Source organism: Oryctolagus cuniculus, chromosome 11, assembly GCF_051225735.1.
Source record: "Oryctolagus cuniculus isolate XC-2025 breed Fujian yellow rabbit chromosome 11, ASM5122573v1, whole genome shotgun sequence".
NCBI lineage: Eukaryota > Metazoa > Chordata > Mammalia > Lagomorpha > Leporidae > Oryctolagus > Oryctolagus cuniculus.
The window spans coordinates 54,909,761-54,936,002 of NC_142877.1; the positions used below are offsets into that span (position 1 = coordinate 54,909,761).

Genomic DNA, 26,242 nt, shown 5'->3' on the forward strand with positions numbered 1-26,242 from the left:
AATGACTTGCCATCGGGCTTGCTCAGGTCTGGGTTAAGCGCTACAGGGGATGCAGAAGTTGAACAGATGGTGTCCGCCATCAGAGAGGGCAAACATGTGAACCAGTCAGAGGCCACAGGAAGTAGTCAGATGCCACCAGGAGAAGCCTTTCAGGTAGTGAGATGAGCAAGTGCAAAGGCCCTGAGGTGGGAGTGAGCCTGCCATGTTGAGGGAACACAGTGGGTGTGACTGGAGCTGAGCGAGCAGAAGACAGTTAGGAGCTGGAATCAGAGGGCTGGTGATGCCAGCAGTGCTGGCCTCATAGGCCAGGAAGGCCTGGGTTTTTAACTCAGTGAAATGAGTAGCCGCTTTAAGGTTTCACGGGAATAACACGTGAACTGAAGTTTTGAATTCGTCCCCAGCAGCCGCCTTTGAAGAAAGCTGTGGAGGACAAAGTAGAAGCGAATCAGGTGACTTCCGTAGTTGCCCAAAAGAGCCAACGGTGCCTTTGACCTGGAGCCGGGGAGGTGGCAAGAGGGGCTCTGAATCTGAATCTGAATCTGGATGAGCCACAGGCAGCACTGACAGGACCCGCGGGGGACCAGACCCCAGCATGAGGGACAAGGGGAGTTAACGCAGCCACAGAGGTTCTCGGCTAACACCTTAGTCCTTAGCTGGTCCAAGTTTGCAGACCAGGGCCAACCCTGAGCCTGAATGCCCTGAGCAGAAGTCTTCGGTTACTTTGGGTGTACCCACACTCACACGTCGTCTGACTGTGCCTGTGTTCATTCAATAGCAAAATGAAAGCCTTCTTCAAGGACCTTAAGAACTGTTCCCTCACAGTTACTCTCCAATTCTTTGCCAGGTGCGCTCCATGGTGAGTGACTTTGCCGTCTTCCTCACCATCTTCACGATGGTGATTGTGGATTTTCTGATTGGCGTCCCATCACCAAAGCTTCAAGTGCCCAGCGTGTTCAAGGTGAGCAGACCTCAGGGTGCTGGCTGCCCTCTTGAGCTTTCATAGAATCTTATTGCAAATCTTTCTCGAAAGCCTTCGTGTGTCCTCTTCCTAAGATGCGTTTTGCAGTCAAGGAAGCCTGAACCTTGCTCCTGACACCTTGCCATTCAGCAAGGCAAACTCTCCGGGCTTGGCTGAGTTCCAGTGAGAAAAGCCAGAGAGAACAGAGAAACTAGGTTGTGTAATGAGTGGAAAGTACTGCTTATTATCCCTAATGCCATTTACTGTTTTTCATGTTACGATTTAAAACAGGGAGACTTCACAGTTAAGACCCCAGGTCAGATGCCTCATCTCACATCCAAGTGCTGGGTGTGAGGCCCAGCTCTGGTTGCTGACTCCAGCTCCCTGCTAATGCAGACTCTGGCAGGCAATGGTGATGGCTCAATAACTGAGTCCTTGCCGCCGCCCATGTGGGAAAGCTGGATTGAATTCCTGCTCTGGCTTTGGCCTTGGCCAATCTCTTGTTAATGTGGACATTTGGGAAGTGAAATTTTCTTCCTTCCTCCCTTCCCTATTATACTACATGGTCCCCAGCTCCCAAGACCCAATCCAAAGGCCAACACTATTATTAGGGGTTATAAAGTCACAAAGAATTGAAGAAAAGTTTATATAGATCTGAGAACATAACTACCAGTTAGAACATTATTACTAAGGGAACTTAGATTCTATTTTAGAATCTAACTCATTCATAATTTGGGACCTAGTGGTATTGTTAAAGAGTTTGTGGGTGCCGGCACTGTGCTGTAGTAGGTTGATCCTCTGCCTGCGGCATCTGTGTCCCAGATGAGCGCCAGTTTGAGTCCCGGCTGCTCCTCTTCCGATCCAGCTCTCTGCTATGTTCTGGGAAAGCAGTGGAAGATGGCCCAAGTACTTGGGCCCCTGCACCAGCATGGGAGACACAGAAGAAGCTTCTGGCTCCTGGCTTTGGATCAGCTCAGCTCTGGTCATTGTGGCCATCTGGGGAGTGAATCAGTGGATGGAAGTCCTTTGTCTCTGTCTCTGCCTCTCACTGTCTGTAACTCTACCTCTCAAATAAATAAATAAGTAAAATTAAAATTTTTGAACCCTGGAGTCATAACTAATATGGAACCAAATGCTTTAGTCTTTGCCATGGTTGGGCCAACTCGGCCAATTTTACTAGGGTTTCTTCCAGACTGCAGCACCATTTACCAAAATAGGTGAAGGTGCCCTCCCCAGAATACCCGGGGGAGGGGGGGTGAGAACCTGGGAGAGTGTAGATGTGCCCTGAACAGTTATCTTCCAGGGACAGTGCAGAAGGTCCTAGGTCAAGCACGTCTCCAAACTGAGCAATCTTGGGGTCCTTCTCAAGCCTCTGGTACCAGGGCTCCTGTTTCACTTCTGATGGGAGAAGGGCCCTGGAACAGTCCAGTCTAAGCCCGAGAGATTCGGCACAACTGACTCTGCTCTGCTTTTCTCTGTGCCATCAACACACAATATATGGTTTCTGGAGAGAGCAGTGAGTGGGAGAGTCTAAATTTTTTTTTTTAAAGATTGATTTGTTTATTTGAGAGGCAGAGTTACAGAGAGAGGGAAAGACAGGGAGAGAGGTCTTCTTTCCATTGGTTCACTCCGCAAATGGCCAGAACTGCGCTGATCTGAAGCCAGGAGCCAGGAGCTTCTTCTGGGTCTCCCACATGGGTGCAGGGGCCCAAGCACTTGGGCCATCCTCTGCTGCTTTCCCAGGCCATTAGAAGGAAGCTGGATCAAAAGTGGAGCAGCTGGGACTTAAACCCGTGCCCATATGGAATGCCAATGCCACACAGGCAGATGCTTAACCTATTATGCCACAGCACTGGCCCCAAGTCTAAATTACTTATAGTTGTCTCTGGAAGTCTTTAATTTTTTTTTTAAGATTTATTTTATGTATTTATTTGAAAGGCAGAGTTAGGTAGAGACAGAGAGGTCTTCCATCCCTTGATTCACTTCCCACATGGATGCAACAGCCAGAGCTGTGCCAATCCGAAGCCAGGAGCCAGGAACTTCTTCCGGGTCTTCCACATGGGTGCAGGGGCCCAAGAACTTGAGCCATCTTCTACTGCTTTCCCAGACCATAGCAGAGAGCTGGATTGGACGTGAAGCAGCCAGGACTCGAACATATGAGATGCTGGCGCTTCAGTCCAGGGCTTTTCTTTCTTTCTTTCTTTCTTTCTTTCTTTCTTTCTTTCTTTCTTTCTTTCTTTCTTTCTTTCTTTCTTTCTTTCTTTCTTTCTTTCTTTCTTTCTTCTCTCTCTCTTCTCTTTCTTTCTCTTTCTTTCTCTCTTTCTTTCTTTCTTTTTCTTTCTCTCTCTTTCTCTTTCTTTCTTTCTCTCTCTTTCTTTCTCTCTCTTTCTCTCTCTCTCTTTCTTTCTCTCTTTCTCTCTCTCTTTCTTTCTTTCTTTCTTTCTCTCTTTCTCTCTCTCTCTTTCTCTTTCTCTCTTTCTTTCTCTCTCTTTCCGTCTTTCCGTCTTTCCTTCTTTCTTTCCTTCTTTCTTTCCTTCTTTCTTTCCTTCTTTCTTTCCTTCTTTCTTTCTTTCCTTCTTTCTTTCTTTCCTTCCTTCCTTCCTTCCTTCCTTCCTTCCTTCCTTCCTTCCTTCCTTCCTTCTTTCTTTCTTTGACAGAGTGGACAGTGAGAGAGAGAGAGACAGGGAGAAAGGTCTTCCTTTACCATTGGTTCACCCTCCAATGGCTGCTGCGGCCGGCGCAGCAGATCCAAAGCTGATCCGAAGCCAGGACCCAGGTACTTCCTCCTGGTCTCCCATGCGGATGCAGAGCCCAAGCACTTGGGCCATCCTCCACTGCTCTCCCGGGCCACAGCAGAGAGCTGGACTGGAAGAGGGGCAACTGGGACAGAATCCGGTGCCCCGGCCGGGACTAGAACCTGGGGTGCTGGCGCCGCAGACGGAGGATTAGCCTAGTGAGCCACGGCGCCGGCCCAGTCCAGAGCTTTTAACCAACTGTGCCACAGTGTCAGCCCCGTCATTAAAGGTTTTTTTTTTTTTTTTACAGCACATATTGTAGTTAATTATAATTTACTTGGGTTAATGTTGAAATAAAATTGTTCTGTGCCCAGGGGCATGAGAAGTTAATGGAAAGGGGGCCAGCGCCGTGGCGCAGTAGGTTAATCCTCTGCGGCGCCGGCATCCCATATGAGCACCGGTTCTAGTCCCAGCTGCCTCTCTTCTAATCCAGCTCTCTGCTGTGGCCTGGGAAAGCAGTATATGATGGCTCAAGTCCTTGGGTCCCTGAACCCATGTGGGAGACCTGAGGAAGCTCCTGGCTCCTGGCTTTGGATTGGCACAGCTCCAGCCTTTGAGGCCAGTTGGGGAGTGAACCAGCGGGTGGAAGACCACTCTCTCTGTCTCTCCCTCTCACTGTCTGTAACTCTACCTCTCAAATAAATAAATGAAATCTTTTTTAAAAAGAAGTTATTGGAAGGAAGTGCAGGATTAATGAACGTTCCACAGAAAGTTGAGAATTGCGAATTGACTATTTCAAAAGAGATTAGGATCAAGGTCATGGATTTCCCAAGGGATTGCTATATTTCATGCTTTCTTTATTTTTTAAGGAGTCTTCTTCAAGAATAAAAGAGATGCAGGTGTTGTGACTCAATTTGATTTGTTTTGCCCCAATGATTATAGATATTTTTTAAAGATTTATTTATTTGAAAGTCAGAGTTACACAGAGAAAGGAGAGGCAGAGAGAGAGAGGTCTTCCATCTGTTGGTTCACTCCCCAGTTGGCCACGATGGCCAGTGCTGCACCGATCCGAAGCCAGGAGTGGGGAGCTTCTTTTGGGTCTCCCATGCGGGTGCAGAGGCCCAAGGACTTGGGCCATCTTCCACTGTTTTCCCAGGCCATAGCAGAGAGCTGGATTGGATGTGGAGCAGCCGGGACTTGAACCAGCGCCCATATGGGATTCCAGCACTGCAGGCATCGGCTTAACCCACTACGGCACAGCATCAGCCCTTATAGTTAACTTAACGTACGATAAGAATGCCTTGTTTTTCCCTTAGCCCACAAGGGACGACCGTGGGTGGATCATCAGCCCCATTGGCCCCAACCCCTGGTGGACTGTGATAGCTGCCATCATCCCGGCTCTTCTCTGCACTATCTTGATATTCATGGACCAGCAGATCACGGCCGTCATCATTAACAGGAAGGAACACAAGCTCAAGGTAACGAGAAGTTCTGACCTCGCAGGTGCTATGGCAGCCGGCTACACTCTTCATTTTAGGGTGAGCCCGTTGAGACCAGGAAACACAGACTCAGGATAAAGCTCCTTCACAGCGGGGTCATAGAAGGGGCTCCGAAAGGGTCCCATTCCGTCCATTAACAACAGAGTTGTCTAGCGATGAGGCTCCAGGGGAGCGTGTCAGTGTGGTAGGCGAAGGTGTTGGGCTCCAGCCCTCTGCTCTGAAGTCCGTGGAGAAGGTGGATGGGCAGAGGCCCTGCTGGCCCTGAGTCAGGCAGATGCTTAGCTGCTCTGCTAAGCCCAGGTCAAGCCTGCGGCAGATTTTCTCCCATTGGTGTCTGGCACTGAACTTTGAACCCGAGGACCCCAGGGGTATGAGGTCCATCCTGGTGCTCGCAGCAGTGAGGTGCTTCACGCGTTCCATCACTGCCCTTTGCTTACTCAGAGTGGGCAGCATCACGTCCGGCAAGGATCTGGGCGTGGGCTGCGGGAACCCAGTAGGGACACTTCTCTCCAGGTCCTGTCGTGTCTCTCTCGACCTAGAGTGGTCTCCGCTTCCTGTTCCAGGGAAGGTGGATCTTTGTGTGTGTGAGACTCAGAATAAGCTGGAGTCTGCGATACAGTGTGTCCAGGACAGGCTCTCTATGGAACAGGGGCCACAGCCTTCTCTGGGAGCCCTGGACTCCCTCCTTACCCATACACCTGTTCTGCCTTGGGCCCAAGACCCTTAGCTCACTGTTGTGTATCTTGCTTCTGCCTTCCCACTAATGGTGACAGAGACTCTGCCCTCCCCCACAGAAAGGCTGCGGCTACCACCTGGACCTGCTGATGGTGGCCATCATGCTGGGCGTCTGCTCCATCATGGGCCTGCCCTGGTTTGTGGCTGCCACTGTCCTGTCCATCACGCACGTGAACAGCCTCAAGCTGGAATCCGAGTGCTCCGCGCCTGGAGAGCAGCCCAAGTTCTTGGGCATCCGTGAGCAGAGAGTGACCGGCCTTATGATCTTCGTGCTGATGGGCTGCTCAGTCTTCATGACGGCTATCTTAAAGGTAATCCTGCCCTCCCCGGGTAGTGTGGCACATCTTGGGGGTTGATTTCTGCCAGGAATCCTGCTAGGCTGCATGCTGGGCATACAGAAGTGTGCCAAAGACACACAACACACATACACACACACACACACACACACTCACACACACTCCTGCCCTCATGGAGGTTATTCAAGTTGGGTAAGAAAACGAGCATAATTACAGAACGTGACATGTACTACTAAGGAAAGACAGCGTAAGAGAATAGTGGTGTCGGTGCCATGGAGAATTAAGGGTGGCCAGAGAAGGCCTTGCGGAGACGGTGATGTTTGGAGATGAGATGGAGACGCCATGCGATGAGTGGTGGGAGATGGCGTGCAGGGGAGAGTAGTCAGGGCAGCCCTGAGGTGGCAGGGGGGATGACTCTTAGGAGCTCTCAAGGACCCTGTGGCCTGAGGGTGTCGTGGCAGGATGGGAACACGGTGAGAACACGCTGAAGTGTGAGTGGGGGCGGGGCACTGCTAAAGGTGTTTTGGGGTTTTTTTAAAGATGGATTTATTTGAAAGGCAGAGTAACAATGAGAGCAGAGAGACCGAAAGAATCTTCCATCTGTTGGTTCACTCCCCAAGAGACTGCAATGGCTGAGGCTGGGCCAGGCCAAAGACAGGAGCTGGGAACTCCAACCGAGTCTCCCATGCGGGTGACAGGGGCCCAAATACTTGGGACGTCTTCTGCTGCTTTCCCAGGCGCATTAGCAAAGAAGCTGAATTGGAAGCAAAGCAGTCTGGCCTCGAACCAGCACTGTGATTATGGGATGCTGTCGTCACAGGTGACATTTAGCCTGCCACACCACAGTGCCAGCGCCCTGCGAGGGGTTTATCTGCAGTTGGTAATTCACAAAGGTCACTCTGGCTGATAGCCACAGGGTAGGGTTCTATGGGCCAAGGAAGGCAAGAAGCAGAGAGGCCTGTGAGCTACTGCAGGTGAGAGATGACAGTGGCTTTGATGAGGAAGGTGGTGGCAGAAACAGAGAGGAAGGCATTGCTTCTTGCTTTACTGCATGTGAGCTGGGCTGAGCAAAGTGGAAAAATGAAAGGTGCCTGTGAGGTGCCTGACCTGCCCTCTGGTCAGGCCTGCTTTAGGTGGAGGGCACCTTGTGATCTGGGGAGGGGCAGGGCTGTGGGCAGATCTGAGTGACCTCTCTGGGAACCACCTCGGTGGAGAAGCCACAGCGGGGGATTCTGGACTGAAAATAAGAACTTGGGAGTGAACAACTCAGAGATGGTATTGGAAGCCAGGGGAGATCGCTCGGGGGAGGGCAGTTGTAAAAGAGAAGGGGGGTCAGGGAGGAGAGTGGGGGCGAGAGGGTGGGTAGAGGAGGGGCAGTAGGTGAGTTCCCGGGTGGCTGAGGGCCCGGGACGCCAAGTGAGGGGCTGGGTGAAGACCTAGGGAGAGGGGCCGGTACCGTGGCTCACTTGGTTAATCCTCTGCCTGCAGTGCCAGCATCCCATAAGGGCGCCAGGTTCTAGTCCCGGTTGCTCCTCTGCCAGTCCAGCTCTCTTCTGTGGCCTGGGAAGGCAGTGGAGGATGGCTCAGGTGCTTGGGCCCCTGTACCCGCATGGGAGACCAGGAAGAAGCTCCTGGCTCCTGGCTCTGGATCGGTGCAGCGCCGGCCGTAGTGGCCATTTGGGGAGTGAACCAACGGAAGGAAGACCTTTGTCATTGTCTCTCTCTCTCACTGTCTATAACTCTACCTGTCAAATAGTAATAAAAAAAAGACCTAGGGAGAGCCTAGAAGCTGTCAGGGAGATGAAGACACATCCAAGGGTGTGGATTTTGGAACTTAGAGGCCTAGTGAAGTTTGCTAAGAGCAGATTCTGCAGGTTGCATTCATTTCTGCTGCCTTAACATGACTGAGAAGGAGACGCTGATAAAGATTTTTTAAAAAATCATTTTGTTCTGAAATGAAATGATCACAGTAAGTTAAGCCATAGGCTGTCATCTGAGGGCATTGGTGTTTTTAAAGATTTATTTATTTACTTGAAAGGCAGAGAGAGTCTCTACCTGCTGGTTCACTCCTCAAATGGCCCCAAAGGCCAGAGCTGGGCCAGTCTAAAGCCAGGAGCCAGGAGCTTCTTCTAGGTCTCCCATATGGGTGCAGGGGTCCAAGCACTCAGGCCATCTTCTTCTTCTTTTTTTTTTTTCAAAGATTTATTTATTTATTTATTTGAAAGTCAGAGTTACACAGAGAGAGTAGGAGAGGCAGAGAGAGAGAGAGAGAGAGGTCTTCCATCCGCTGGTTCACTCCCCCAACTGGCCGCAACGGCCAGAGCTGCGCCGATCTGAAGCCAGGAGCAGGAGCTTCTTCTGGGTCTCCCACGTGGGTGCAGAGGCCCAAGAACTTGGGCCATCTTCTATTGCTTTCCCAGGCCATAGCAGAGAGCTGGATCGGAAGTGGAACAGCCGGGTCTTGAACTGGCGCCCATAAGGGATGCCAGCACTTCAGGCCATGCATTAACCTGCTGCGCCATAGTGCCGGCCCCAGGCCATCTTCTACTGCTTTCCCAGGCACATCAGCAGGGAGCTGGATCAGAAATGGAGCAGCCAGGACCCAAACCAGCATCCGCGTGGGGTGCTTGCATCATAGGCAGTGACTTTACCTGCTATGCCACAACGCCAGCCCTGTTGGTATGTTTTAACATGGGCTAAAAGTGCTTCATTTGTAGTTACCAGAGACCTGAGGGTAGGAGTGGGAGGGGCCATACCAGAGAAGGAATGGGTGAGGACAACAGGGCAGGAGCCAGCGGCAGGTGGCTGGAGAGAGTGGGAGGGGGGAAGTAAGGAGTGTATGCAGTGCAGCTCCAGAGGCTTCCTGGGACCTGGAACAGAAAAAGACGGCACCAGGCAGGAGAGTGCAGCTGAGAGGAGAGACCTTGAATATGAGAAACTGGGGGGGTGGGGGGGGGTGGGGGGGTTAAGGCCCATGTCTGGGGAGGTGGGTTGAGAAGCAGAGCTCCCCGGCTCTCCCCACTGTGAAACACCGCCTGCTCTCCCTTGGCGCCTCTCCCTCTTTCCAATGAATCCTAGACCACTCCAGACTGCAGTGCAGACGCCCTGCAAGGCGGAGGACCAAGTGTCGTGGTGAGGAGGCAGCACCGTTTTCCTGTCCCCTTGCTGTCCACGCAGTTTCTTCTGCTGCCTCTGTCCCTCTACGTGACACGTCCAGCGCCTTGTCCCCTGCTCTGGCTTCCACCTGGAGGAGCCGCAGAGGCAGGGTGATGGGCATCACCTGGCCTCCCTGACCCTGGCCCTGTTGCAGGAGGGTTTTCTCTGGGGACGAGGGGCTCATGGAGCTGGGCTGTCTGGCTGCTCTTGAGCTGGGACAGTGTGGAACCTAACGGGGCTTGTCAAACTCTGAGCAGATTTGTGTTCGGGGCTGTCTTTGACCCTGGGATAGCAGCAAGTTGAGTGTAGCCTTGGGCTAGGAGACTCCTTGTCTTGATTCCGTAGTCCCTGGTTCACTGCCCCAGACTTGCTCTGAAGGTTGCTCACTGTGATAGGCGTGGTGTGATGGAGTCATGGTGAAGTGCTGTGTGGATAGTCGGGCGTACTGGAACGGTCATAAGGCCCCTCCCCCAGTCGTTCCCCCTCCTGCCCTCAGCTCTGGTGAGCAGAAAGGAAGCTCGGGTAGTCCATGTTAGCTACAGCAAGTCCCTGGGAGGTGCCTGTGTGGTGCCGGGAGGCTTGAATGGCACCAGCTATGTAAGAGGTGTGTTTGTGCACATGTGTGTATGTGCACATGTGTGTGTGCGTGTGGGTGTGTGTCTCCTCTGCCCATCTACCTGGAGGAGGAAGAACCAGGCAGGTGGGAGAGGAGCCTACAGTGGTTTAGCATACTGTGATCTTTCCAGAACAGAATGATTCTTACCATTGTCAGCTTCTGCTTTTGCTTCTACTCCTAAATCATGTACAGGCAGCAGAAACCAACGCCATGTTTATGAAACCATTTTGTGCCTTTGTTTTGTTCTTGGAGATGTAAAAGTTTGTGTTCTTTTGTAAAATTAACACACAAAATTATTCCTATTTACCTGTGTAAATACCCTGTGATGTTTCAGTGCAGGTCAGACGTATCTGTCTCCTCAAACTCTTACGGTGTCTTTGTGGTGAAAACATTACACATTCTTTCTCTGAGCTTCTTTGAAACACACAGCGCACTGTCCGCTGTTGGTGTTTCTGATCACCCTGCTGTGCGACAGAAGCCCAGCCTACTTCCCTGTCTAATCAGGACCCAGCTCCCCTGAGCATCCTCCCCCACCCCGGCCCGCCCCGGCCCTGCCAGCCACTGTTCTGCTCAGTGTTGGTGAGACTGTGGCAGTTGGTATAACCGCAGGTGTACTGTGACACCACATTTGATGTCTGGCCTTTCTCTCCTCTGTCTCCAGTTCATTCCGATGCCAGTGCTCTATGGAGTCTTCCTCTACATGGGCGTCTCCTCTCTCCAGGGAATTCAGGTACTGCGTGGCTCAGCAAGGCCGCTGTCTTCTCACTGTGAGTTCACCTGTCCTGAGCTGGGATGGGCAAACCCCGCCTTCCACCCCCCACTCCGGGGAATTTGAGAATTTGCTTCCCAGTCTTGCCGGGTAAGCTCTCTCAGACATGACTTTGAGCTGGTGGTAAAATGTTGCCCTACTGGGCTGACAGTACAGAAACTTTCCGTATGGATTGCGTGAGGTCAGGATTCCAGCCAGTCATAAATCATTTGGCATGCGTTAAACATGGGTGCTTTGCCAGGTGCTGGTAAACTTGGCTCTGAGAGGTTGGTTAAGAGCCAAACTGGCTTCCACACGTGGACAGCTGTAGGCTCAGTGCCAGGCTGAAGTGTGTGATGGAGAGAGTTTCACTCGGAGGAGCATCATGAAGACACAGGGGAGTGGTGGGACTGCTCCAGGTAAACAGATGTCAACTTTCTGTTATACACATGTCTTTTTCTTAAGCTTTATTTTTATTTATTTGAAAGGCAGAGTTAGAGAAGAGGAGAGGGAGAGGGAGGGAGAGAGAGAGAGAGAGAGAGGTCTTCTACCTGCTGGTTCATTCTCCAAATGGCCAAAACGGCCTGGGCTGGGCCAGGCCAAAGCCAAGAGCCAAGAGCTTCTTGTGGATCTCCCACATGGATGCAGGGGCCCAAGCACTTGGACCACCCTCCATCTGCTTTCCTAGGTGCATTAGCAGGGAGCTGGATTGGAAGTGGAGCAGCCGGGACTTGAACCATCACCCATATGGGATACCAGCCTTACAGGCAGCAGCTGAACCCACTGTGCCACAGCACCAGCCCCTGTACACTTGTCTTTTCCTGCCTATCAACTCATTTCTCCAAGTCTTACAGAGAGCAAATCAGAAGCTCGTCATCGATCACTTGGGGACCCAGATAACGTGAACTGCAGCAAGTTCACGGGAAGTGGAATTGAAAGTTTGTTTGGGGGCTGGTGCTGTGGTGTATTGGGTTCAGCCACAGCCTGCAATGCCAGCAGCTCACATGGGTGCCATTTTGAGTCCCAGCTGCTCCACTTCTGATCCAGCTCCCAAATAATGTGCCTGGAGAGCAGTGGAAGATGGTCCAGGTCCTTGGGCCCCTGCACCCACATGGGAGACCCCGATGAAGCTCCTGGCTCCTGGCTTCAGCCTGGCCCAGCCCAGGCCATTGTGGCCATTTGGAAAGTGAACCAGCAGATGGAAGATCTCTGTCTCTCCCTCTCTGTCTCTGTAACTCTGCCTTTCAAATGAATAAAATAAATCTTTAAATAATATATTTGGATTAAAATTTTTTTAACTTTATGCATACATATATGAGGGCATTTTAAGAAAGTTTATGGAAATGACATTTTATGGAAAAATTATGCAGGAATTAATTCCATTTTTTCATGAAGTTTTCCAAGTATCCTCACATAGTAGCTTGGCTTCTTTTACTGGTGGAAAATTCTCTGTAAGAAATGTCCAATAGTTATTCTTTTTTCTTTTTTTTTTTTTTTTTGACAGAGTGGACAGTGAGAGAGACAGAGAAAGGTCTTCCTTTTCCGTTGGTTCATCTCGCAATGGCCGCTGCGGCCAGCGAACCACGCTGATCCAAAGCCAGGAGCCAGGTGCTTCTCCTGGTCTCCCATGCGGGTGCAGGTCCCAAGCACTTGGGCCATCCTCCACTGCCCTCCCGGGCCACAGCAGAGAGCTGGCCTGGAAGAAGGGGCAACCTGGACAGAATCCGGCGCCTTGACCAGGACTAGAACCCAGGGTGCCAGTGCTGCAGGCGGAGGATTAGCCTATTGAGTCGCGGCGTCGGCCCATTCTTTTTTTTTTTTTTTTCTTTTAAACATATATGCTTTTCTTTGTTTATTTTCATTTTATCTGAAAGGCAGAGAGAGACAGATCTTCCATTTACTGGTTCCCTCCCCAGATTCCCTCAGCAGTCAGGGCTGGGCCAGGCAGAAGTCAGAAGCATGGAACTCAGTCCAAGGCCTCCAAGTACTTGAGGCGTTATTAACAGCTGCTCTCTCCTACATTCCACACTAACAGGAAGGTGGACTTGGAAGTGGAGCTGGACTTGAGCCCAGGCACTGAGATGTGGGATGTCGTGTACCCAAAGGTGCCTTAGTGGCTACACCACACCTCCATGGGCATTCTTGTATACTGAGTCCTGTGTGACCTTGGACAGGTGGTTAATGTTCATCTCTGCATCTTTCATCATCTAAGAATGATCATATCTTCTATATGCGGAATGTCATGAAGGTTCACTGTATCTTTTCAGCTTATTTAATTGATTATTTACTTCATTGGTAATTTAATGACTAGCTCCAGACCCCTCAAAGAACAAGTAAGAGATTTAGTATTGAAAGGTGTAATTGGCTTGTTTTCAGCATTCCCTGAGAGTCCTCTGGAGCCACAGTGTGGGATAGGCTAGAACCTAGAATCAGAAAAGATCAGTTCTGAGGCTGGCATCGTGGCACCGCAGGTGAAGCCACCACCTGTGACACCAGCAGCCCACATGGGTGCCAGTTGGAGTCCTGGCTGCTCCACTTCCGATCCAGCTCTCTGCTAGTGTGCCTGGGAAGGCAGTGGAAGATGGCTCAAGTGCTTGAGCCCCTGCACCCACATGAGAGACCTGGATGGAGTTCCAGGCTCCTGCCTTCAGCCTGGCCCAGCCCCAGTTATTGAGGCCATCTGGGGACTGAACCAATGGATGGAAAATCTGTTTCTCCCTCTCTCTAACTCTACCTTTTAAATAAATAAGTTGATTCTTTGAAAAAAAAATATGGATTTGATCTTGACTTAACCAACCTTGCCCAAATTACTTGTTCTCCCTGGGGCTCAGTTTACTCTGCAGGCTGCTGGAAATGGTGTTTTCTGTCTTGAGTGTAGACACTGTAGGAGACATGAATGGGCAGGACGAGGCTTCTGACCCACAGGAGTCTGCTGAAAACCAATGCCAGCTCCTTCCTTTCAGTTCTTCGACCGCCTGAAGCTCTTTGGGATGCCGGCGAAGCACCAGCCAGATTTTATCTACTTGCGGCACGTGCCGCTGCGCAAGGTGCACCTGTTCACCCTCATCCAGCTGACCTGTCTCGTCCTGCTCTGGCTCATCAAGGCCTCTCCGGCTGCCATTGTCTTCCCAATGATGGTGAGTTTCCGAAGTCCAGTGTGGCCAGGGCTTTTGAAAGTTGCAGTCGAGTGTATGCAGGTGTAGCACACAGCATGTCCCTGTAACCCCTCTGAGAGCACACTTCAGTGGCAGTAAGTACAGGACACTCACACTGCTGTGCAAGCCATCACCGCCACCGTCTCCAGAGCTCTTTGCATCTTGCAAAACTGCAACTCTGCAACTATCAGTACCTCCCCGCGCTCCTCTCTGCCCAGCGCCTCACACCCACCAGTCCACTTTCTAGGTGTAAGTGGACTTGTGCAGGGTTCGTCTGATTTCACTCAGCCTAACATCCTCAAGGTTCATCCGTGTGGCAGCGTGTGTCTGAGTGTCCTTCCTTTTGAAGGTTGAATAATATTCCCTTCTGTGTATAAATTCCACTTTGCTTACCCGTTTATCTGCCGATGTTGACTTGGGTTGCTCCTACCCTGTGGGCGCTGTGGCTAATGCTATTGTGAGCCTGGTGTTCAAGTCCCTGCCTTCAATTCTTTTGGGCTACAGCCAGGAGTGGGCTGGCTAGATCACAGGGTAATTCTATTTGGATTTTTTTCTCTTAATCTCTCAGATACAAACCTGAAATTGAGTTTCTTAATTTTGTCAGAGAAACAAATGTGTGTGTGTTGTGTTCAGGGGTTGAGTGTTTGGTTGAAGAAATAGCAAATTCCTGGGAACTTACAGGAGGGGTCCTGTTGATTTTGGATTTATTGGGACAGCAGTCACTACAGTGAGAGGAAAATGTGCTTGAATTCTAAAGGGCTAATTTGCCTTGTGCTGTGTCTCGGTGCCAGGGGTAGCCGGTGGGCACCAGCGAGAGCAGGCAGGCCATCCGGGGTTAGTACTGGTTCCCCTTTGGCGAAGATGGTCTGCAGGGGCACAGAGTGGGCCAGCAGATAGACACCCTGCACCTGTCTGTCTTGAGGAAATTCGGTGGCAGATTGTAGGCAACTCACTTTCTCTCTGGGCTTGCTTCCTCATCTACAAAGTGAGCGACAGGCCCAGCCAGTGGGCAGACAGGTGACGCAGGATGCGGGCATGAAGCAAGGATGTTGGGGCGGGGGTGTGGTGGATATGTGTAGGCAGAGGACCCGAGGGAATACAGAGGGCCCTCTGTGGTGCCATCATCCCACTGTGGGATAGTGACAGGGCTGGGTGTGGCTGCTGCCGCCCGGGCTCTCACCCTGTGTGGCCCAAGCCAGGGGATGGCAGCTGTTAGGGCCATCTGCACAGAGAGAGTGAAGTCACTCGTCCCCTCAGCTGTCCGGTTGTTAGGATGAGAGTTAAAATATCAGCATGTGGAACGTGCACCTTGGTCCCTGGCGCAAAAAGGATGTTCAGCCAGCGGGAGCCATTAGGATCGGTACGAGTCTGCTTTTGCCTGACTTGCCGCAGTCTGCTGAGATCTCAAGATTTTTGCTTTCAACCCCAGGAAAGAAATCAGCCCCTTTCACCCACTTCTCTTCCTCCAGGTTTTGGCCTTGGTCTTTGTCAGGAAAGTCATGGATCTCTGTTTCTCTAAGCGCGAGCTCAGCTGGTTAGACGACCTCATGCCTGAGAGCAAGAAGAAGAAGCTGGACGATGCCAAGAAGAAGGCCAAGGAGGAAGAGGTCAGAGTCGCTGCAGCCACCATGACCATGGGGTGTCACTGCATGGAGCCTAGGGACGGCCTGGGCTTGAGCTGGGAGTGGGGAGGCTTAGCTCGGGGTGGTCTCAGCTGAGCATGGATGAACCTTGCTCCCATCTGTCCTTCATTTTTGGAGTTGATAATCGGTTCTTTTTCCCTTGGCCTATAGTCTGTTGACCAGGCTCACATCTAGAATAGGAACGTGGAGTCTGCCATTATTATCAGACCCAGTTCTTCCTAAAGGTATACCTGGACAAGTAGATAAAGTGGATGCTTTTCTGAGACTTGATTGCTGGGCTGGGCACCCCGCAAGGACAACCTGCAGAGGGCTTTCCATTCCTGTCTCCCTTCGCACTCGGCCCCTGGCCACCCGCATGGTGGACCCTATGGACACAGCAAACAGAGGACATATACTGAAATGAAAACACCAGCCCGAGGACATAATGAGCTGACGCATTCCCAGATAGCTAGTGTTGCCTGAAATGGGCTTTCCACAACTCTCTGTTTATCATTTGAAGGGCAGGGTTTGAAGGGCAGGGTGACAGAGAGAGAGAGAGAGAGAGAGAGAGAGAGAGAGAGAGAGAGAGTTCTTCCATCTGCTCGTTCACGCCCTAACTGGCTACGAGGGCAGGGGCTGGTCAGGCCTGAGCTAGGAATTCCATGCAGTTTGTGGAAAAGAGAACGCAAAGATAAGTTTACTTTGGTGCAAAAAGATGTTGAAACCATGCACAACTTTCCCGTAATATGCATTTCCATGAATATTTTGAAGCCCTCCCATGTATTATCTGTATAATTTTTGATTTTTTCCTCCAACCTTTCATACTTTCATGTTTCTATACAATAATCATGTTGATTATCTTAATGAATACCAATATTCTATAGTATTGTCTCCTAAACATCCTTCCTTTGTTAAGATTTTTAGTTATTTTGGGTTTTGTTAATTATACACTGGAAGCATCTTTATGCACATTTTTTCCCTCTGAGGTTATTTCCTTTAAATTAGTGAAATTATTTTTTAAAATATTTCATTATGAAACATTTTAAACATATACAAAGGTAGAAAGAACAGTACTCACATTTCCCCAACTGCCTGATTGTTACTATTAACAACATGTTTATTTTATTTTTTAAAGATTTTTATTTATTTATTTGAAAGTCAGAGTTACATAGAGAGAGAAGGAAAGGCAGAGAGAGAGAGAGAAAGAGAGAGAGAGAGGGAGGGAGGGAGGGAGGTCTTCCATCCACTGGTTCACTCCCTAAATGGCTACAATGGCTGGAGCTGGGCCAATCCAAAGCAAAGAGCCAGGAGCTTCTTCCAGGTCTTCCATGTAGGTGCATGGATCCAAGGACTTGGGCCATCTTCCATTGCTTTTCCAGGCCACATTAGAGAGCTGGATGGAAAGTAGAGCAGTCAGAACTTGAACCGGTGCCCATATGGGATGCTGGCACTGCAGGTGGTGGTTTTACCCAATATGCCACAGTGCTGGCCCCAACAACATATTTATTTGAGCAAGGACCTAAAGTCGGTCATGGTCCATATATTGCCATTGCTTGCTATCATTCTTAAATCTCTCTAGGAGCTCCCTTTCCATTTGTTTTCCCTTTTGTTGAAGAAAGTGGATCTTTGACCTCCAGAATTTCCCACTATTCAGATTCTGCTAAATGTGCCCTGTGATGCAATTGAATATGTTCTTCCCAATAAACTAGTTGTGGGATCTCAGGGCTTACTCACATTCTGATTCTTTGTTTTCCCCCCAACACTGTTCCATGTGTCTATATCCATGTGTCTGTGCCCTTTCTGTGATGAGTCGATTCTATGAAAGATCCTGACTGTACTCACTGAGAGTATACGTGAGAGGAAATTAGAAGAATGGGAAGTTAAAGAAGACTCGTGTCTGTCTTGGTCTAATGTCTCCTTTTCTTCTAGGAGGCTGAGAAAATGTTGGAAGTGGGAGGAGACAAGTTCCCCTTAGAGAGCAGGAAGTTACTAAGCAGTCCTGGAAAGAACAGCAGTTTCAGGTGAACTGCCAGGCACCCAGAGTGCCCTGTTTGGGTTATTCTGTATGTCCACCTGCAGGGGGCGGGTGGGTTATCTGTATGTCCACCTGGTGGGGCGGGGGGGGGGGGGGGGGCTCGGATGCAGCCGCTGGCATCACAAGCTAAGCATCTGGCCTCCCAGTTTCTCCCCAGTGAAAATATCTTGGCCATCTCATTGCTTACTGAATTCCTGCGATGTGCCAGGCACTGTAGTTCCACACGCTGGGAATCGCAGCAAGAGGAGAGGCGAGGGTAGCGGCGTTCTGAGCGCGTCTGTGGGCTGGGACTGGACTAGATAGAGGCTTCCTGGCCTGCTCCCCTGTACAGCGGCCCCCGGGTGCCAGCCTCCTGAGCCACACTTCGAGGAGTGAGCAAACAGGCCTGGAGGGTTTTGGGTCATTTCTCCAAGGTTACAGGGCTGCTTGTAGAGAAACTAAGATTCAAAGCCTAGTCTGTCTGTTCCTCGAACCGGTGTTCCTTCTGTCTTTGCTACCTTCTGAGAATGAATAGGATAGGGTCTTTATTTCCAGAGAATTCTCAGCCTCAGAGACATGAAATTCCCATGCATGGGCAAACCTTTGGAGATAGAAAGAACTCGTTCCAACCTGGCTCATGGCACCTGGTGCCCTGGAGCTAAAGGGGAACTGTCCTGGAGGAGGGGCGGGTCACAAAAAGTCCTTTTCTCTGTTGCTCACCACAGATCACAGGGAGTTAAAGCCGTCAGTGTGTAGGTTGACTCTTGGCATCTTGTTTCTGCTCAGGAAGAGGTACACATACACTGGGGGAGCCTAGAAGTCCAAGGAAGCCTGAGGGGGAGAGAGCAGGGCTCTGTCCGGGTCATGCAGACCCTGGCAGATTGACTGCTGGATCCTTGAGCTGGTGGTAGTTTATGCCATAGAGAACAGTAGAGAAGTGTTCTCCCTCTTCCTCCCTCCCTCCCTTCTCCCCCTCCCTCCCTCCCTCCCTCTCTTCTCCCCCTCCCTCCCTCCCTCTCTCTCTCTCTCTCTCATTTTTATTAAGATTTAGTTATTTGACAGGCAGAGTTACAGAGAGAAGACAGAGATCAAGAGATCTTCCATCCGTTGGTTCACTCCCCAAAATGGTCACAACTGCCAGAGTTAAGCCAGGCCAAAGCTCCAGGAGCCTGGAACTCCATCTGGGTCTCCCACGTGGGCGCAGGGGCCCAAGCACTTGGGCCATATTCTATTGCTTTCCCAGGCCTAGCAGAGAGCTGGATCAGAAATAGAGCAGCCGGGGCTTGAACTGGCGGCCATAGCGGATGCTGGCATCACAGGCAGTGGCTTAACCTGCTGTGCCACAACACTGGTCCTTTTCTTTGGCTCTTAATAAACCTTCTACAGGTTGTCATGGAAGGAGCCATCAGCTTTGGAGTCTCTGGTGGGAATGTAGGAGCAATGTTCCCTCCCTCGCGGGATGCTGCTTCCTCTCTTGACACTTGAGGAGAGAGTCCGGCTTGGAGAGACCTTCAGGGTACTCTGGGGCTGTCACATCAGCACTGGCCGAGGCCTTGCGTTTACCCCTGCCTGTCGTTTGACCTTGGGTTGTCAGCTCTGTGAGCTTCTGTTTCTTCCAAGTGAGGTGTTAGTCTCCATTGCAGTGCTGGTTAAGATCAGAGTGGTATTGACGGTGCTGTGCTAGTGAGGAGAGCTAAGACAGAGCGTGAGAGTCTTTGTAAAGTACAAATGGAAAAGGCTGGGCAGTGTAAGCGGGAGAATGAGGGAAGGGTGCCTGGCACACAGGGAGCGCTCAGGAAGTGGCCATCAGAGCCAGGGAGGCCCTGCAGGGCGCGCAGCTGGCACACCAGCCCGGCCCTGAGCACCACCTTGTGGCCACCTTGCCTCTTTCCATGTCATCCACAGAGGCTGAAGGAAGAAGGGCCAGCTTCCATCCAGTTCCCAGAGCTCTTGAGAGCTGTTGGCTGGGCTGCCTCACACCCAGCCTTTTCCCTTCTGGTGGGGAGGGGTGGTCGTTGGAGACAGAGGAATGCATTTGGAATGTGTGACAGTCACTGTCATGAGCATTGGTTTCAGATGTGACCCCTCTGAGATCAACATATCGGATGAAATGCCTAAAACCACGGTGTGGAAAGCTCTCAGTATGAATCCTGGAAGTACAAAGGAAAAGAGGTAAAGAGAACTCTAATTTTTACAATTTTCTGTATTTTTAGATGCGAAAGTGACAGTAGTACTGAACCTAAGATATGTTTTAGTTGTACAATTGAATTTGTGTAATAAATAGCCCTTCCTAGACCATCGGTAACCCAACAAGAAAAGCTATAAGCCTAAGAACCATAAAAATGTTTTCCAGATATTTGGACAGAGAAGCTGTGTCAAGCTGCCCATTTACCCACCGAGGTAGACTTATTTGGGGATGTAAATTTGCTTTATCTACTTAGCTCCCATAATCCTCTTTGTGGTTCTCACTTCAGAGTTTCTAAAGGGCATCTTTCTGATTACCACAACCACAGAAACTGGAAAATTGCTAGCATGTTCAGCTAGAATTAAAAGTATTTTAACAGACCTTAACCTATTTAACCTGTTCCACAGTGAGAATGATTGCCAAGCAGAGATTTGAAATGTTAAATTGTAACTGTTATTTTAGAAACAGGTAATTAATCATTGACAAGTAATTCCTGTATAACTGGGCAGGCCGTGTTTCTGGCAATGCACTTACTCAGCAGTGAGCTGGGAGGCACCTCACTGGTCCCACCTCCTACTAAAGTGCCTAGAAAAGCCAAGGCCACCAGTGGGCGGAAGTGGGGGGTCGTTTCCTCATCGAATGGGTTAGAACAAATGTGTGCTGGATATGAGTGAAATATAGAATCCTGTTTCCTGCAGAGGAAAATCCAGGCAGCTGTGGAGATGTATAACGCACGTGGTTATTTTTAGGCGAGAACTAGTCTACTTGTAAATGAACTTAAAATATAGCCAGATCCAAATTGTGGTGACATCTTCAAAAGCATTGTGTTCAGAGCGGGGCTGAGTCATGTGTCCCCCTTTCTGTCTCATTGTAACACTTTTCTTCAGTCTCTTCAACTAAGAGTCTCGGCAGGATAGAAGATTTGGGCCATGAGGTACGTGCCTCGGGGGAAGTGCTGGTTCCAGAGAAAACAGCGGGTCTCTCCGAGAAGAAGCAAGACCAGGTCTGGTCCTGTCCGTGGCCATCTCACCGCCATGCTGAAGCGTTCAGTTCCTCGTGGCGTGCAGCGGAGGGCAGCCAGCCATCCCGACCAGCAGCCGTCCGTCACCAGATGTGAACGCGGGGGACGCCCACCTCCTGCGGGTCCTCCTCCTCCACTTCCTCTTTCACTTCAGAACTGCCGCCACTGAAGACCCAGCTTCCCATGTCCCAGCCATTTTCTGTGGCGTCTCTGCTGGCCTGCTGAGCCCTGTGGACGCACTGTGTCGCTGAGGTCCCTCTTCCTAAAGGCAGGCGTGGGTGGGGAGTTGGAGAGGGACGGAGAGAAAAGGGAAGGCTGTCCAGTTCTGTCAGGGTCTGCAGGCTTGTGGGCAGCCCTGGGGGACACTGGTTAGAACAGAGGCAGGCAGGAGGGCCAGCCATCGGGGCACTGGTCACACCTCCTGCTGTAGCCAGGGAGACGCCTCGCAGCTGGCTGCGTCTCCATCATGCCCCCACTGAGCACCTTGGAAGAAACAAGGGCTAAGAGGCACCCTGAGTTGTTCAGCTTAGGTAGGAAAAGGCTCGGGAAAATCCATGGTGATGAGTGAGGATGGGCAGTTTCTCCTGATTCCCCTTGAGTAAGAGAACGAGCGTAAGCTGTCTAGAAGGAATTAGTTTAGACGCCTGCAGGAGCGTCCTGGGCTGACGATTTGTCGTAGCATCTGCCTTTTGGATAGCTAGGGGAGATTTGTGTTTGTGAGTAAAGGGGGAGGGTGTGTCGTCGCTGACCGTTCGGTGGGACTGTTTGTGTCTTGAAGATACACTTGGATGCCATCTGGAGAGAGCTCTCGTGTCTGTCTCCTTAGCTGCCTCGGTGGCGGGCCAGCAGGAGCCCAGCGGCCCAAAGCCACTTCAGCCGTTTGGTTTCTTTTCATGATGGATTTCTTGTCGCTGACGAATGTGTTGCCTCTCAGAGGTTAAAAAGCAACACTGGCGAGGGAACTGTAAGTGACGGAATTCATGTTGGTGTTCAGTTCAAGGCTGCGTTTATGGGTTTTCTCTCCTCCTCTGTGTCGTGGTGGATGCCAGGAGCCTGCAGACAGAGCCTTCGTCCCTTTGCACACAAAATGAGAGCTGGAGCATCAATCACGCTTCCAGTTTCTTGTCCTGGAATATCGTGGCGTAGTGGGAAATTCTGCTGGTGTGATTTCCTTGCATAGGTGAAGAACCGACATCACTTTATTGAATTCTGAATCCCTTTGCCTCTTAAAGCATCTTAGTGCATTCTAATCTTACTCTAAAGACCCGACGTTTAAAGAATCCTGCATTTTTTCCATATTTCCCTATCTCTTAGGGTCACAATGATTTCAGCACAGCGATGATTTTTAAGGTGTTTAACAGCTGGTACAGGACAGACACCAACCACTCAGAACGGATGCCTGCCGTGAACAAGCAGCCTCGCGGCCGGGTGTCGTGCTGCGGTCTTCCTGGTCTGACCGATTTCTGTTCACAGGCTCCGGGAGGGGCTGCCCTGGCCTCCTTTCATAAGGTGTGATGGGATCAGGCAGGCTGCTTTGAAACAGGAGGGCAGTAAAATCTCGGGGAGCCAAAGCTTTACATCTTACTGCTTCAGTCTGGACGTGAGAACTGTACCCCTTGACCTCCCGAATTTGCAGAAATTAGAAGCAACCTGTCAATGGGAAAAGCTCTCTCGCTGACTTTTCCCTGTCTCCTCTGGCTGATTCCTCTAGGCTTGCCTCTTTTTCATCTTCTTTGTTCTCTGAGAACATTTGCCCTTTGCTACTCCATCTTGATCCTTCCATCTTTTCCTGCCACCCTCCTGGGGTGGGGGGAGGCATTGGTGATACTTTACCCACTTCCCTAGCCCCAGCATGGCCAGAGGATGTAGCACAGGTGTTGCCTGTGATGCAAGGAAGCCGGATGACAATGTCACTGAGAAACGGCTGTCTGATGGCTTTCGCTGCCTCCCGTCTGCTGGGCTGCCCCAAGGGAGTGCTGGGCAGTGCCCATCCTTCCCCAGCCACCCTCCCAGGTCACTGCACCTGAGGAACGTGAGCTACTTGGAAGGCTGTGCCAACTCTCAAACAATAACCACCCTCACTTCTGCCACATCTCAGTGGGAGGAACCATTCCCCACTCTTATTTTCTGCCCTTTTTCAACCCCACCAAACACTCAGCCCCATTCCTGCTGCTTTCTTGGGTAGGCCTGGAGAGGAGCTCAAGTTGAGTAGCACTGGGGGTATGAAGCTGGGAGTGGGAGAAAGGCAGCAACGTGTGTGTAATGTGTGTGTTCATGCACACGTTATGAGTTGGAGAATGAGAGTGTAGCCATGAGATTTCCTGGTTATTAAGCTTTTTGCACCTAGCTGTGGGACGGTAGACAAGTGTAATCTCTCTTTGAGCCAGGGAATCCGATCTCAGAGTTCTCTGCCCAGTAGCACGAGGTCAAGTTCATGCAGGTGCAGGTATAGGAAATGGCGCGAGGAGGCACTGCTTTAGGGGAAGGAGGCACACAGGGGTTTAGATGGTTCCTGTGCCTAACTCTTGCAGGACCGGGGCCCTGGGAGCCAGTGGGGTGGAGGCAGGAGGGGAGAAGCTGGAGCGGTCACGGCCCTGAGGGAAAAGAGCTACAGCTGCTAAGTAGCGGGTCACTTCCAAGCCAGGACTTTTAGGGGGCAATTGGTCTAGAAAGAAGGGGAAGCCAGCAGAATACGCCACGCTGTGTTTGGTGGCCAAGACTCCATACGGGCTCTTTGTGGCTACAGGTGGGTGGTGTCCTGCGCCTGAGGGCAGGACTCAGCTCCTGGCCCCCATTCCCTTGTTTGTAGAAACTCGCCCATAGAGGAGAGGGGCTCCCTAAGACGGCAGTCACTGCTTCTCTTCGTCTGGGATGTGGCTGGCCTCTAAATTCATCCCAAGTCTTTTTAAAAATCTGGCAAGTGCTAAAGCCCAGGCGTGGCTGGCAGGTGAGGCTCTGACCACTGTGACTTTCGGGAGGTCTCTGGAGAACCTGTGGTTTCTGCTCATCCAAAGCCGAGTTGCAGTTCTGCTCCATCTGCTCCTGCAGCTCTGCAGCCTGGGCCGTGAGCAGAGCCACCTGCTGCTGTGCGAGCCTGGGCTCCTGACTTGGCTCTCGGGGCAGTGCAGGGCCCTGGCTTTCTTCTCAACTAGCAGCAGAAGTGCCGTGCGCCGTGCGTGGACTCCCGGCCGTTGGCTCAGCTCCTTGGCATCTCTTTTGCAAGGCAGTACGCACCGCCTCCTAGGATTTGTAAACAGTCGCTCTGCCAGTTTATTACTACATTGTCCTCTGACTTCTCAGGTTTCCAAGCCACATCCTCGCAAGATGTCCAGGAACTCTGCATTGGCATTGAATGTTGTCAGCCACCGCCGCCGCCTTCTTTTTTTAAATCTACATATTTGAGATCGAGAGAGAGAGAGAGAGAGAGGTCTCCAATCTGCTGGTTCACTACGCAAATGCTTACAACAGCCTGGAGTGGGCCAGGCTGAAGGCAGGGGCCGGGAACTCCATGCAGGTCTCCTACATCGGTGGCAGGGGCCGAGTGTTGGACAGTCACCTGCTGCCTCCCAGGGCGCACATTAGTAGGAAGCCTGAATGGGGCTCAAACCCAGGCCGCCGGACCTGGGATGCGCCACCCACCGCACCGCGTGCCCATTCCCAGCTTTCTCGACATTCCTTTGACTGCAGCCGCTGGGCCTCCCATCAGGTAGGAATCCTTGGAGCGGGCCAAGGACTGGGACATCATCCAGCCCCCCCACCCCTTCACCGCCTCGGCTTTTTCAACCCCTCCTCTCCTCTGCCTCCCAGTTCTCCGTCAGCGGCGGAGGGTGGGCGCCGTGCGTGCCGGGAGCTTCTGAGAAAGGGGCTTCCTGGTTAGGCTCCTGGGGGCGGGGGGCTGAGGATCCCCCAGGCCACAGGCTCAGCCGCGTTCAGTGTGCACAGGAGAAAGACATTCCAGAGCCAAGTGGAAGCAATTTTTCTGCTGAGGCCATTCTTCCTGGCTGTCGGCACGTTGATCTCGGAAGGCCAACTAGGGCGATGGCGGTTGGCCGAGTCAGCATTTCTTTATCAGCGAGGAAGGTAACTGTCCCAGTCCAGAGAGACGCGGGGCCGCTCCATCACGCGGAGAGGGGGGAGGGACGCTGCAGGAAGCTTCGTGTAGGAGAGTTCAGGGGGAACGCATGGTTCCGGATCTCTTCAGAGAGAGCCTGGCGTTTGTCTCGGGCTACCGCCTGTCGGCCTTCTCCAAGGCGGGACTTCCTGTCAGCTCCTGAGTGACAGGAGCCCCGCCCGCGTGCGCAGCGGAAGTGGGCGGGGCTCAGGGGTCTTTGACAGGTGCAAGAAAATTGGCAGCCGCCTCAGCAGCAAACTGAGCGTGCGAGTCCTTTCCTTCAATAAGATACCAGGACCCTCCTCGTCCTCTCTTCCCCGGACTCACTGCTGTCTTTCTGTGTCTGTCGGGTTGTCTAGATCCGGCTGCCCTCCCAGGCCCCGGGGCGGGCGGCCAGCGGGAGGGGACAGCCCGCGAGCTGGTACGTTTCTGTGTTTTCTACGTCCTTGTTTCTAGTAGCCCTCACGTAGACATAGAGATATTTTTGTTTTAGAGAGTCCAAAGCATATATTTTTGGCGTAGGAAGCGTCCCCTGTCCGCACTCCCTGGTGTAAATAGAACCTTGTGACAGTCCCGTAGCTGTGTGTGCTAGCGACAGAGCCCCCTCCCTTGCCCTCCGCGTGCGTAGGGCTGGGAGCCGGGACGCGCCTCGCGTGGACCCGGCCTGCCCACACTCGTGCGCTGGCCTCGATGGGTGGGAAATAAAGTCTGTATAAACTGTCTGTGCTGTGGTGTTGTTTCAGCCCAGAGCCCACTGCCTGGGTGTGCGCTGGAGACCGGGTGGGGTGGGGGGTCAGAACCGGAGGCGGCCCCTGGGTGCCCGACCTTGTGGCTGGGGCAGCAGGACCGCGGCACTGAAAGCCAGGCCGAGAGCAAGCACTAACATTTAGGGACTTCCCTGCCTCCAAGTGCAGACTTTAAAATCCGCTGGCCCGCCAGAGCAGGGTGGGTTTGCTTTTGTTTTGTTTGCAGAGGGGTTGCTCTGGTTTTCTCTCTCAAATTCTGCTATTGGAGAGCAGGAGAAAGGGGCACAGGGAGGCCATGCAGTAAGTGGGTGGAGCCAGGGTGCACCCTGACCACCAGCGCTGCGGGAGCACCTGGTAGAGAGGCAGCCAAGCCAGGCCTGCGTGCTGCAGACACACAGCTCGCCAGCTCGGAGCCCTTTCATTGTCTTTGGGCTGTTTTCAAAGCACCCCATCCGTATATACCATGATGCCTTCTGCGCTCACAGAGAGACCTGGTTAGATTGCAGTGAACTGTGCGCTATATGGGGAAACCACTCTGGTGGGAAACGGCCAGTTCCCACACTTTGGGCCACTGGGCATGGGGAGACAGGTGTGGAACAGGGCACTTGTCATTCTCACAGCCAGGCTCGTTAAGGATGCAAGAAC

At 51.7% G+C, this 26,242-nt stretch overlaps 1 protein-coding gene across 4 annotated transcripts in view; it reads left to right on the plus strand.

Annotated features, from left to right (window-relative positions):
- Positions 1-25,573, plus strand: part of SLC4A8 (solute carrier family 4 member 8) — a 114,144-nt gene extending 88,571 nt beyond the window's left edge. For all 4 annotated transcript variants that reach the window (XM_089308373.1, XM_089308375.1, XM_089308376.1 and 1 more), the window contains 9 exons: positions 845-958; positions 5,010-5,171; positions 5,987-6,238; positions 10,657-10,725; positions 13,707-13,880; positions 15,368-15,505; positions 17,450-17,541; positions 19,611-19,706; positions 20,607-25,573. In XM_089308373.1, coding sequence (XP_089164499.1) covers positions 845-958; positions 5,010-5,171; positions 5,987-6,238; positions 10,657-10,725; positions 13,707-13,880; positions 15,368-15,505; positions 17,450-17,541; positions 19,611-19,706; positions 20,607-20,619 — 1,110 coding nt within the window. In that variant the 3' untranslated portion in view covers positions 20,620-25,573. The remainder of the gene's footprint in view (positions 1-844; positions 959-5,009; positions 5,172-5,986; positions 6,239-10,656; positions 10,726-13,706; positions 13,881-15,367; positions 15,506-17,449; positions 17,542-19,610; positions 19,707-20,606) is intronic.
- The last annotated feature ends 669 nt before the right edge of the window (positions 25,574-26,242 follow it).